We start from the raw sequence: 12534 nt of genomic DNA on the forward strand, positions 1-12534 counted from the left end.
GTGCTGTGACGTAAAGAACAAGGAACATTGTGCAAGGAATGCACTACAGGATTCAACCTCACCTGAATACGGGGCAAACAGACCCAACAGCAAAGGATCAGTTCAAAGGATTTATTAACAGCAATAATGAGTAGTCACTGGGTTGAGGAACAGATTCGTAGAATCCTCCGCTGGAGCTCAGTGAGGTGCAGAACAACACCTGACACACAAGCAACCAACAGATACACGAAACAGGACCAACTGGGCAGAGAGAGTGAGGTTAGTACTCAACATCAAACAACAATGCTCAAAAACTCAGTCAACACTGAGCAACATTAAACATTCAACATCTAACTACATTTAACAATCCAGCAAAGGACATGACACATGAGGGGATTAATATAGGTATGAACAAACAAGGAACAGGTGTTGCTTGCCAGCTGATAGTTGCCATGAAATGGCATGATAGCGTTCTCATGGAAATAATCAGGGTTCCCATGGAAACGCTGATTCCGAGTGCCAGTGGTACCTGAAACACATGAGGAAGAAAACGTCAACCCACTTGGAACAAAACAAAGAGGGAACGATGATGCCACGGTCCTCGTCAGACAAAAACCCAACCTGACATGGTGACAGGACCATGACATCACTGGAGAACACACGGCGGTAACTTGTGCATGGCGATAACCAACAACCGGACCCGTGCGCTCACACAAAAAATGTACACGAAACATGAGACAGAAGGGACGATGATGCCAAGGTCCCGTCAGACAGAAACCCAACCTGACAAGGTGACAGGACCGTGACAGTTCTCACTTCATTCTCAGAAGTTTGAACAAAATACTCAAATGATTATGCAGATTTGCAAACTGTTCTCACACTTCACACTTTTGTCCCGTGATTGATATACAGCAAAGTGATCAAAACTTGTTTTCATCTCCACTCATAATTTGATGTTCAGCCATATCTCTTCTGAGAATTTTGGAAGAAGCTTTTTCAAAAAAAAACTTTTTCAAGCCCATTCCTTTTTTTCAGTCAGAGGTGTGAACGATTGGTGCCAAACTAGAGGGGTTTCATGACACTTTTAACTGACCAATGAAAGACAAGGTGAGTGTCTGGCAGGGGTGCTGCTAACCATTTATGTAATATCAATGTGGGTGCCATGTTGAAGGTTTTGCTGTCTAACCACTACCCTTTTGGGTTGACTCACCACCCCCCTTTGTGTTGTGCCCATATGCGTGGCAAATGTTGCATACCCCATTTTTCCTGTTTGAGAACAATGATTTTTTTTGCAATTCTGTTTGGTGCCGCTAGTGATGCAGAATTTGCAGACTTTAAGGTACATTTGCTAATTGTGTTTGTCTATACACTTTGTGAAATACATGAATAATCAAAAGTTCTGTCTAATGGACTGATGTATGTGTTACTGTCCAGGAACTGATGCTTTGCTACATCATCACACCTTCAGATATGACAGAAGACATGCTGTCCTCCCCAGAATGTCTAAAGAGACTCACAGTACAGGTGGGACTAAAGACAGTGTTTTGAGTTTCTATTGTTTTCTGGATCTCTGATATTTGGAAGTAATCCTGAGCAGATGGATCTCCTCCAGAGAATGAACTGAACAAGAGGAAATTTAGACATTCACTCCGTTTGCAAGCCAACATTCCTTTTTCATTCCTGAAATGTTTATTTTGAAGTGAATAAAGCATCAAAATAATGTTACGATTAATTTTTCTTTAATAAAATTAATTGATTTCATTCAACAATATCCAGACATGTTTGTTACAGTATCTGCTGGAGGTAATAAGGTCAAAAAGTGAATTAAATATTACATATACATTAACTCATATAAAGAAGATCATTGCAGTCTATTAAGGTTTAACACCCAAAAAAATATTCTATCAATATTCTCTTTTGAAAAAAAAAAAAAAGAGTATGAATATGAACAGAAGATTAAAATAGAGTGCAACAATCGGGTTGCGGAAATAAAAGTCCCATTAATTTTGTCCATAGAGACACAATTAAGATAACGTATAAACCTTTCAACCAACCTACCATGAGCGCTGTGGTTGTTAAGCGTGATGGCATATGCTTCTTTAGAAGCCACAAGTATGATTTCAGCTTTATTTAAAAAGAAATTCTTTAATTGCCAAATTCCCAGTGAAAAACTACTCTACCCATAATTCTGAAGAGATATCCACCAATCAGAGAAGTTTCTGTTTCCTAGAAAAACTGAAATTGCAGCAAGAGCTCAGCAGCCTCTGCCAGCTCCCAAGAAACATAAATGTGAATGACATAATGAAGTCTCCTTACACTCTCAAAGTATTAGTATATAACTGAATATTTTTCCAAATATATATTGTTTTTATACTTATCTTTTATTTGTGAATTGGTTGTTATTCGCAATGCTTCATGAAATGAGTTCATTCCATTTTTCCAATTTAAGTTTAGTTTTGTATAGTTGTCTCATTTTTTTTTTTTTTTTTTTGCTTTAAATCATAGTTTGCAATGGGTCATCTGGGAGCTGGTTGGTTTGGTTCGTTTTTTTATTTATTTTTTATGCCTGTGTAGAAAATGAATGTGAAAAAAATATTTCCAAAATAAATCTGCTGGAAAAGCAGGTTTTTCGCACCAAAAGCGATCGTGTCGCTTAAGAAGACATTAATTTAACAGCTGGTGTCTTATGGATGAAGTTCATGCTGACTCTCTGTGATTTTTGGAGCTTCAAAAGAGAAATCTCCATTCACTTGCATTTTAAGGACCTACTGAGCTTAGATATTTTTCTATTTCTCTTCAAATGTGTTCTGGTGAAGAAAGAAAGTCATACACACCTGGGATATCATAAGGGTTGAGTAAATAATTAGAGAATTTAAATTTTTGGGTGAATTTTCCTTTTAAGGGATACTAGTAATGCTGTACCTTTAGTTCAGTTGACGCATCCAAACAGCATTCTCTGAAAGTGGGTCTAATAAAACATTGATTATAGTGAAGCAAAAACATATGTGACCCTACGCAGCTTTACAAAAGTGGCATAACATCATTCAGTCAAATACCACCTTGATACATGATGCATAAATCACTTCATTAAATTACAGGAAATCAGTACTATTTTGCTCTGATGTCCAGGGAAGTCACAATAAGCCCAAATTAACTGGATAAAACTGTTCCATTGTTCTTCCCTTCCATATCTTCCTCACTTGGTCCCTCTTGTGAGTTTCTCTGAGGACTGTTCACAATGTAGAAGTGGTTTTGGGAAATCTCACGACACAGCATCGTGTACTTGGAAGCTCTTTTAATCCGAGGCAGCACAAATGTTTGTGTGAATTCATCTTTACTGAGGGCTCGTTTAGACTGTGCAGCCAGCACGCAGTTAATGAACATCAACGTGTAACTGTAGCAGTTATGAGTTTCCTCATTAAAGCTGAAAAAAAAAAAACACAGAACAGAATGAATTTAGACATTCAGTGACCCCAAAGGTATTTGGACACATGCGGCACAAAAAAAGTCTAAATGTCAATGCATTATAAAGCAAAATATTTTTGCAATTACTTTTCATCTACTGGTCGAGGTGATTTTTAGTGGATGTAGTTCCCCTCAAAATCACACAGGTACAATTCATTACATTAACTACATGTATGTTCTATTCACATTTGACAACAGCAAAGTGTCACAATACTTTTTGATTTAATTTTGGACAATACATCTATTATTTTACATTTTAAACCTCACAAAATGAAATATTTTGCTTAAAGTGTGTTTGTGCTATCTTTCTTTAAAATAATTGCCACTTGGGGCCAAACCGTAAGCATCAAAATACACACTGTTTCAAAAGTATAGCCACAATATGTAAACATTATGCAAGTTTACATGATTTTAGTGTGCTGAAATCACTGACTAACATTTTCTGTGTAAAGTTATATCCAATTTTACGTTATTGTAATGACGACATAACATCTGAAACACTAAAATCCTAAAACGATTGTAAAAATGACTCAAACAACTTTAAAGCTAATATAACACGTTTTAACAGAATTAATATGTGCTTTTATAAAATTCTAAGCTTCACATTTTTGCCTTTAAACCCTCCAAAACTTGTCCCAATTAACTTCTATTTTAAGTGCCTCACTGTAACCTTGAGTTTTGCTTCTTTCTTTTTTTTTTTTTTAAAGAAAAGGTGGGATAAGTCGAAACAATTTTTTGTGGTAATCATCATGCCACAAATTCTATCGATTGTGCTTAACTTGTACTGAACCCTGAATATTCCTTTAAGTGTGGCTTACGTGTCTAAATACTTGTATGCAGCTTTGTATCCCAAAGGATCTTTAGTATGGAACAAGCCTTTGCAGCCTTTGTGATTCATGGAATCTTTTAGTTTTATTTAAACAGCTTAAATATCATAGAACAATACATGATTTTAGTGTGATAAAATCACTAAGTTATATCCAATTTTTACAACGTTGTTGTAATGATGACGTAACATTGCAAACCCTAAAATCCTAAAACGACCATAAAAATGACTTAGACAACTTTAAAGTTAATACAATACACGTTTTAACAGAATAATTAATATAAGTGCTTTTATAAAATTCTAAAAATGGTCCTGTCCCAATACCCATACTTGCAGTCTTGGCCACCTGAGTGCACATGTACGTGACAGGAAGTAAGTGTTCAAGACTGTCCCATTTCTAAAACATGTCAAAGCTCAGTGCACTTAACCTACACTAAATCCACACTAGTGCGAATACCGCTTCAGAGCGGTCTTTCAGGCTAAATGTATCCCAGGGTTCATCACATTCAGGAGCTCACACCCTGCCTACCCGAGCAATCGGTGTATTTTCGCCATGATGACGTCAAGGAAAGATTTTCAACCTAAGTTATTTATTATAATCAGATAGTGAAACGTAAGTGAAACATATATTTATTTTAATATAAATTATTATCTTCAACATTATATAACATGTTTGGGATGACTTAATAGCAGCATCATAATTACAAAATATTATTTATATGTATATTTATATACCTCTTTTTTATCCTTCTCGCCCAGTAATCAACTTATTTTGTTTGTTTTTGTCTAATACTGCTGAAATCATAGATAAGTTGTGTAAAGCTGTCTTTGGTTGTCATACACTATATTGCCAAAAGTATTCGCTCATCTGCCTTTAGATGCATATGAACTTAAGTGACATCCCATTCTTAATCCATAGGGTTTAATATGACGTCGGCCCACCCTTTGCAGCTATAACAGCTTCAACTCTTCTGGGAAGGCTTTCCACAAGGTTTAGTTGTGTGTTTATGGGAATTTCTGACCATTCTTCCAGAAGCGCATTTGTGAGGTCAGACACTGATGTTGGATGAGAAGGCCTGGCTCGCAGTCTTCGCTCTAATTCATCCCAAAGGTGCTCTGTCGGGTTGAGGTCAGGACTCTGTGCAGGCCAGTCAAGTTCTTCCACACCAGACTCGCTCATCCATGTCTTTATGGACCTTGCTTTGTGCACTGGTGTGCAGTCATGTTGGAACAGGAAGGGGCCATCCCCAAACTGTTCCCACAAAGTTGGGAGCATGGAATTGTCCAAAATCTCTTGGTATGCTGAAGCATACAGAGTTCCTTTCACTGGAACTAAGGGGCCAAGCCCAGCTCCTGAAAAACAACCCCACACCATAATCCCCCCTCCACCAAACTTCACAGTTGGCACAATGCAGTCAGACAAGTACCGTTCTCCTGGCAACCGCCAAACCTAGACTCGTCCATCAGATTGCCAGATGGAGAAGCGTGATTCGTCACTCCAGAGAACGCGTCTCCACTGCTCTAGAGTCCAGTGGCGGTGTGCTTTACACCACTGCATCCGACGCTTTGGATTGCACTTGGTGATGTATGGCTTGGATGCAGCTGCTCGGCCATGGAAACCCATTCCATGAAGCTCTCTACGCACTGTTCTTGAGCTAATCTGAAGGCCACATGAACTTTGGAGGTCTGTAGCGATTGACTCTGCAGAAAGTTGGCGACCTCTGCGCACTATGCGCCTCAGCATCCGCTGACCCCGCTCTGTCATTTTACGTGGCCTACCACTTCGTGGCTGAGTTGCTGTCAATCCTATCGCTTCCACTTTGTTATAATACCACTGACAGTTGACTGTGGAATATTTAGTAGCGTGGAAATTTCACGACTGGACTTGTTGCACAGGTGGCATCCTATCACAGTACCACGCTGGAATTCACTGAGCTCCTGAGAGCGGCCCATTCTTTCATAAATGTTTGTAGAAGCAGTCTGCATGCCTAGGTGCTTCATTTTATACACCTGTTGCCATGGAAGTGATTGGAACACCTGAATTCAATTATTTGGATGGGTGAGCGAATACTTTTGGCAATATAGTGTATATATGTGACAAGCCGAAGCATATAATTTAAATGGTTTGTATTAGTAGCTATTAATGGATCACACAGGTTTATAATAAAGAATAAAGTTATGCATAATTTAATTTAATACAATTTTATGCAGTGTATCGAGAAACAAAGTAGAAATTGCTTATATTTCATATTTTACAGCAATTATGGACAACACAATTTTACAGTAAACAGTTTTTAATGTGCAACGTATTGAATATTCAAAATTAGTAAAAATAATTAGCTTTTACAATTATTTTCACACAATAAAAACATTATAAAAAATGAACTTACATATTTCCTACAACACAATACACTTCCAACAACCAGTAGTGTATTAATAAATGAAAAGATGGGTAAAATTTTCAGTTATTTATTATTTTAAGCAGGCTATAACAGTCACTGCTACCAAAAACAATCAGTCTTCAGATAAGTGAAAAGAAAGTCGCAAGTGGCACCAACATCAAGTTTACGAGAGTCCCAACGTGCAATCAGAAGTCATACACACACTCGCAGTCTTCACGTCTACTTGCACACTAGTGGCCAAACACCGGAAATACGTAAGACAAGTGGGTAAGTATGCAAGACCAAAACCGTAAGTCGGGGTATTGGGACAGGGCCAATGACTATTTACCAATGGCAAACAATAAACCTGACATATTAAATGCCACTTTTGCATAAACGTGCCCTTTTAAATGTGTTTAAAGCTGAACATTTCAATATGGTTAATTAATTTTAAAGTCTTATTATACCATATATGGTGCATCTTGTTTTCTAATTTGCATATCATGTTTAGATGTTATAATGCTTATGTTTGTCCACCTTTGCCATAAAGGATCCCACATCTGAGCAGAAGAGAACTTCTCCAGATACTGGTCCCATTGACTGATCAGACTGAACATGTCCGGCTGAACCAGTGGGATGCATAAACAGCGTTCCCAGCCCTGATGATCTCTGTGAATTCCAGTCTTGGTGTAATTGTAAACTATTCCTGTATTATAAAAGAAAAATTACTTTAAAATAGAACAATTCAAATATATATTCACATGTTTTGCAGTTGACAAAAAGAACAATATTACATTAATGCATGAACTGTAGTTTGCATTTCATACAACATACATTATCATGATCAGTTATAACTTACGGTGGAGTTTGCATAGGGTCGGGAGGGTTACTTTTTAAATGTGTTCCGTTTCAAATAATGATTACTTAGCAAAAATGTAATCAGTAACATAATCCATTTACCTTGATAAGAAAGTAATGTAATCAGATTACTTTTTGATTACCTCAAGATTGCATTTGTGAAAGTCAAGAGAAAAGCAATATGTTTTCGATGACATTTTCGATGAATGCAAACAAACCGCATTTGAATAATGTTATGAGTGATGTAGCTATTATTATATATATATATATATATATATAGAAAAAACCCCATAAAAAAATTGCCTCCTTAATAGGAAAACAGAATATGTTCAAATGTAGAACAACTCCGCATTTTTAACCAAATCAGGTGAATCTTCTAGCTGTTTATTTTCTCATCACGTGAATCCAGTTGCACATTTGGATAATTCAAATGCACTGAATTATGTCTTGGTTAACATCTGACAGGATATACCTCAGATTCAAAAACACTATAAAGTTAAATTCAGCCATGTATTGCAGTTAGCATGTATACTAATTGGCAGTGACAATTCATTAACTTCTGACTGCACAGGCTATCTTCATCATCACTATCATCATCATCATCATCATCATTATTAATGCAGTGCCTCCAGTGGCTGTCCTCTGCTTGCTCATGATCCACAATCAAACATCACCAGTTAACATTTATGGGTGATTCTATGTTTATGTTTAAGGAGAATTTTAATGACAAAACAATAAATAAATACAAATAAAATATATTTAAAAGAATAGATAAAAATAGATTTCAACATTTTTAGTGTGTCTTGATTTACTTAATCCTACTTTCTATGAGTTTTAAAATTTGCCAGTATTTCTCCCTCACCCACACTTTTGAAGTGTTCTTAACATTACATTTATAATGTGTCAAAATCAGATAAATTATCAATTGCAGAAAAAGAACTTAATGACATTTTCAGTTCATTTGGTATTCATGTGTACAATCTGGATTTATTTAACAAGGAAAAGAAGAAATGCTGTCCCAATTACTGCTGTCATTACAACATGAATGTATTTCAGAGAACAATTTTAGTTTCAACTGAAGTTAGGATGGAAATGAGAAGTCACACTAAAGTTTCGACAGTAGGCGTCCAGTGTACCGGAATACTGGCCGTTCACCGGGGGGAGAGATCGTTTCTACACTTCTATTCCTGTTCCCGCAAAAACAATCGAAAGACGGTCTGACAGCGAAATTAGGGAACACTTAAGACTATTTTTAGCTATCCTAGCTAACATGATTTTTGTATGGGTCTTGCCTTTAAATGCTTCTTTAAATGATTTAAATTAGGGCCCTTGGAAAAACACTGCATCTTCACAGCTGGAAGGTATAAACTGCACGAAACTGTAATGCTGTTTCTCTTTTCTCCATTGAAGTGATAAGAATGTTGGAATTTCCACAAAAATTATAATAGTCCTCCAGTGGCCATTGCGATGAAACAGCCCTTTTAATGGTTTGATCTAGTTTGCCTCGAGAGCACAGTGTTGATGTGAGACAGATGTTATTTACACATGCGACAGTAAGTGGCACCAGATTCAACTGAGTCTCGAAAGAGAACCGGAAGGGATCTCGAGCGCGCATCTGATCATATCTGTATTCTGTACTAAAGCAAGCAGCGGTCTTTATCATTTTATGTCAAGGAGGATATTTTGTTAATTTTTTTATATATTGAAAATTGTAATCCTGCTAGTAATCCCAATTTTTACCAAATGTAACTGTAATCTGAATACGTTGAGTTTTTATGTAACTGTAACGGATTACAGTTACACATTTTTGTATCCTGATTACGTATTGCCATTACAAGTATTCCGTTACTCCCCAAGCCTGGCATTACATATCAAACTAAGTAACATTTATAATAAAGAGAGGTAGCACAAGCACACTTTTTAAGCCAAACATTTCACAAAAAGAAGTTTAAGTTTCAAATTATTAAACAATATTGTTCAAAATTAAGATTAAAAAAGTACTTTCTGGTTGTCAAACTTTCTGATTCTCTGGTTGTTTAGAATGCATTATGTTGTACCATGTAACATTTACTTTGATATTACAAGAAAGTTAAACAATTACGTACAGCACATACCATTTGTGTTAGTAATTCCTGTATGTAAATCAGACCTGCCATCGAAATCTCTGCAAAAAGGAAGAAGAAAGTCGTTTTAGATGTCACCTAAAAAGAACATACATATATATATATATATATATAACTTAATTATATCCCAGGAAATTTTCTTCTGTGAGACCTAGCAGTAGTTCTTTTACTTTGAATGAAACCCGGTCTTACTTGAGCACACTGTCTTCTGTTGGGGCAACGAGGAAAGCACATGGGACTTTATGTCCATTGGAGAAGGGGTTTGGAATGCTGACAGGTGCTTCCTCCAGCCTCTTTCCACTGAAACTAACTCCACATTCAGGACATTGATCCGGAACAAAAAAACAAAAGATGTCCTTGTCACAATGGTTAAATCTGATAACACCCTTATCCATCGGGAGAGAGCATAGAAGCAGCTGCTTGGACTAGACTTTGAGAGCCACAGCCCAGCACTAATGCCAGAGCCCAGCAATTGTGTTTCAATAGGGTGATGTTGATTGGTCACTTGTTTGGAGCCTATCTGGTTGCAGCTAACCCTAAACCTGTGGAACAGTAGTATCTGTTTGCATGGCAACTTCATTAATGTTTGCCAGTGCTTACATGCGAACAATGCAGACGCGTGGCTTGTGTCTTGTTTTTCTCAAGGCTGCTTTACCGTAAAAAGAATAAATAAATGAAGCCTACTCAACGAAAAAATTCTTAGTACAATTACCCCAATTTAACCAATTTTGTTAACTCGACTTCAGTAAATTACTGTTGTACTGACTGACAGTAAGTTGTCAGTATAACAATGAATACTTAGTTGAGGTAACATAAGAATGTTAGTTCTTATGAAAGCCTCAACAATAGTTATAGTGTTGCAAACTTGAATTTGTTTGTTCATTTAACATTCACTAAATTGTTCAGCGAACTTTAGCAACACAAATTTTACTTTTGTCACGATCAGTTTTGAATTAAAAAATGTGTCCCGTCTTAAAGACATAACATCTTATACTGTAAATATGTTAACGTTAATTGAACAAGAAACACAGACCCTCAACACTGAACATATTAACCTCAATAACTGTGACAATCAACAAACACATCTGATCTGACAAGAAAATAAGGCTAACAATAAAAACAACAACAGCATAAATGTCACCAAACAGTAAAACAAAAATAAAAAAAATTATTTACATGTTTGTACAGACAACTCTTTTATGCTAGTTGGGACAACAATTGTTGGTCTAAGATGTATGATATTCACATTTCACTAAATATTTCATATTTCCTAGTATATCTGTGATTAAAAAAAATAAATAAAAAAAAATTCAGTTTCAAGCATGTGCCTCACTGAACATGCTGCATGCTGATATTTTCTTTCTTTTTTTCTCTCCAATCAACAAATTTCTTATTTTTCCCATATGAATTGGTAAATATGGTAACTGGGATTCATTCTTACCTCGTCAACTACTGTATGTGCAATATTTTTAGAGTTTCTTTCTTTGAGCTTTCTGAACCCTTCTTGGGGTAAAAACAGCATATCTGGTCCACATCACAGGATGCTGGTTTGCTGGTGTTCCAGAAAGGCTTTTTAACTGGATTAACCAGCAAAACTTCATTGGTTAACCAGCATTACCAGATAAACCATACTGACCAGCTTCATCAGCTTTGCACCAGATTTGCTAATAAACAACTTGGCTATGCTGGTCCACTAGCTAGACCAGCTCACCAACCAGGACTAACAAGCATAGACCAGCCAAGACCAGCATGGGAATTGCATTAAGATGTTTTTTTCAGTAGAGAAAACATTTGAGATAATATAACAGCGAAGTAGATATTGGCTTAATTTATGATTATACGTTGCTGAAGGTTTATTTGAATGAACTCATAAAGCCTTGCTCACAAAACTCATCTTTTTCATTTTAAGAAGATAATCTTTAAGTATTTAATGTATTAAAAAATAGCTTTACTGAAATTAATTGTAATTTTGAAACATGTATAAAATCATGAGCACTCACATGAGATGAGGTCTCTAGTCATATCAGTAACCTGATAAAAGCTGTTTTATTCTACATGGGGCAGGGGCACCCTCATGGGGGCTGCCATTTTAGAATCACATGACAAGCTGAATACTACTCGCTTAATCTCAGTAACCATCTTGTTATTGGACACTTTCACTCTTGGATTAAATTAATCATGGCTGATTGTGAATAGTGAATTTCTACAATGGCATCTGTAACTGAAAACTATTGATTTTGAATGATGCTGCATCCACACCATTAGGTATCACTGTAAGTCCAAGATGACACAAGCAAAAAGTTATTGAGTACACCTTTAAGAAATTCTGAAGGAATATATATATAATTGTGTATATAATTCCTTTTGGAAATTCTATAATAATATGTTGTTTTGAAGAACTTCTTACTATGGGAAATCGAACAGGGAGCTATAAGAATTGTAAAATAAGATAAAAGAAAATCCAATAAGAAAATCCTCATTAGACTCCTTTAAAATTGGTTCAAAATTATGATACAAATTCCAATAAAATGAGAGTAATAATTTAATCCTTTTTTATTTTATTTTATTTATTTATTTTTAAAAGGCTTGTAGATGCATATACTGTATGTTGATGGTTATTTAGGATGTAACCCCCCCCCCGGTAGGATGATATAACACTCATCCCCTAGGTCGCACAACACTCCACTCCCCAGGAAGTGTACTGAATTGGAGGTGTACAGTACTTGTGGATGTATTTTAAGTCCTACCTTCAAACTCAGTGCCTCTTTGCTTGACATCGTGGGAAAATCAAAAGAATTCGGCCAAGACCTCAGAAAAAAAATTATGGACCTCCACAAGTCTGGTTCATCCTTGGGGGCAATTTCCAAATGCCTGAAGGTACCACATTCACCTGTACAAACAA

The 12534-nt window shown here is 36.2% G+C and overlaps 1 protein-coding gene across 1 annotated transcript; it reads right to left on the bottom strand.

The window, feature by feature from the left end:
* Window positions 1-1888: 1888 nt before the first annotated feature.
* mkrn2os.2 (MKRN2 opposite strand, tandem duplicate 2) lies at window positions 1889-10027 on the bottom strand. Its single transcript, XM_051675527.1, has 4 exons — window positions 9825-10027; window positions 9624-9673; window positions 7189-7357; window positions 1889-3403 (listed from the first exon to the last, which is right to left on the bottom strand). Exons 1-4 carry the CDS (start codon window positions 10025-10027, stop codon window positions 3130-3132), a joined length of 696 nt encoding a protein of 231 aa, XP_051531487.1. The 3' UTR covers window positions 1889-3129.
* Between the last annotated feature and the right edge of the window lie 2507 nt (window positions 10028-12534).

This window comes from Myxocyprinus asiaticus, chromosome 37 (genome assembly GCF_019703515.2).
Source record: "Myxocyprinus asiaticus isolate MX2 ecotype Aquarium Trade chromosome 37, UBuf_Myxa_2, whole genome shotgun sequence".
Classification (NCBI taxonomy): domain Eukaryota; kingdom Metazoa; phylum Chordata; class Actinopteri; order Cypriniformes; family Catostomidae; genus Myxocyprinus; species Myxocyprinus asiaticus.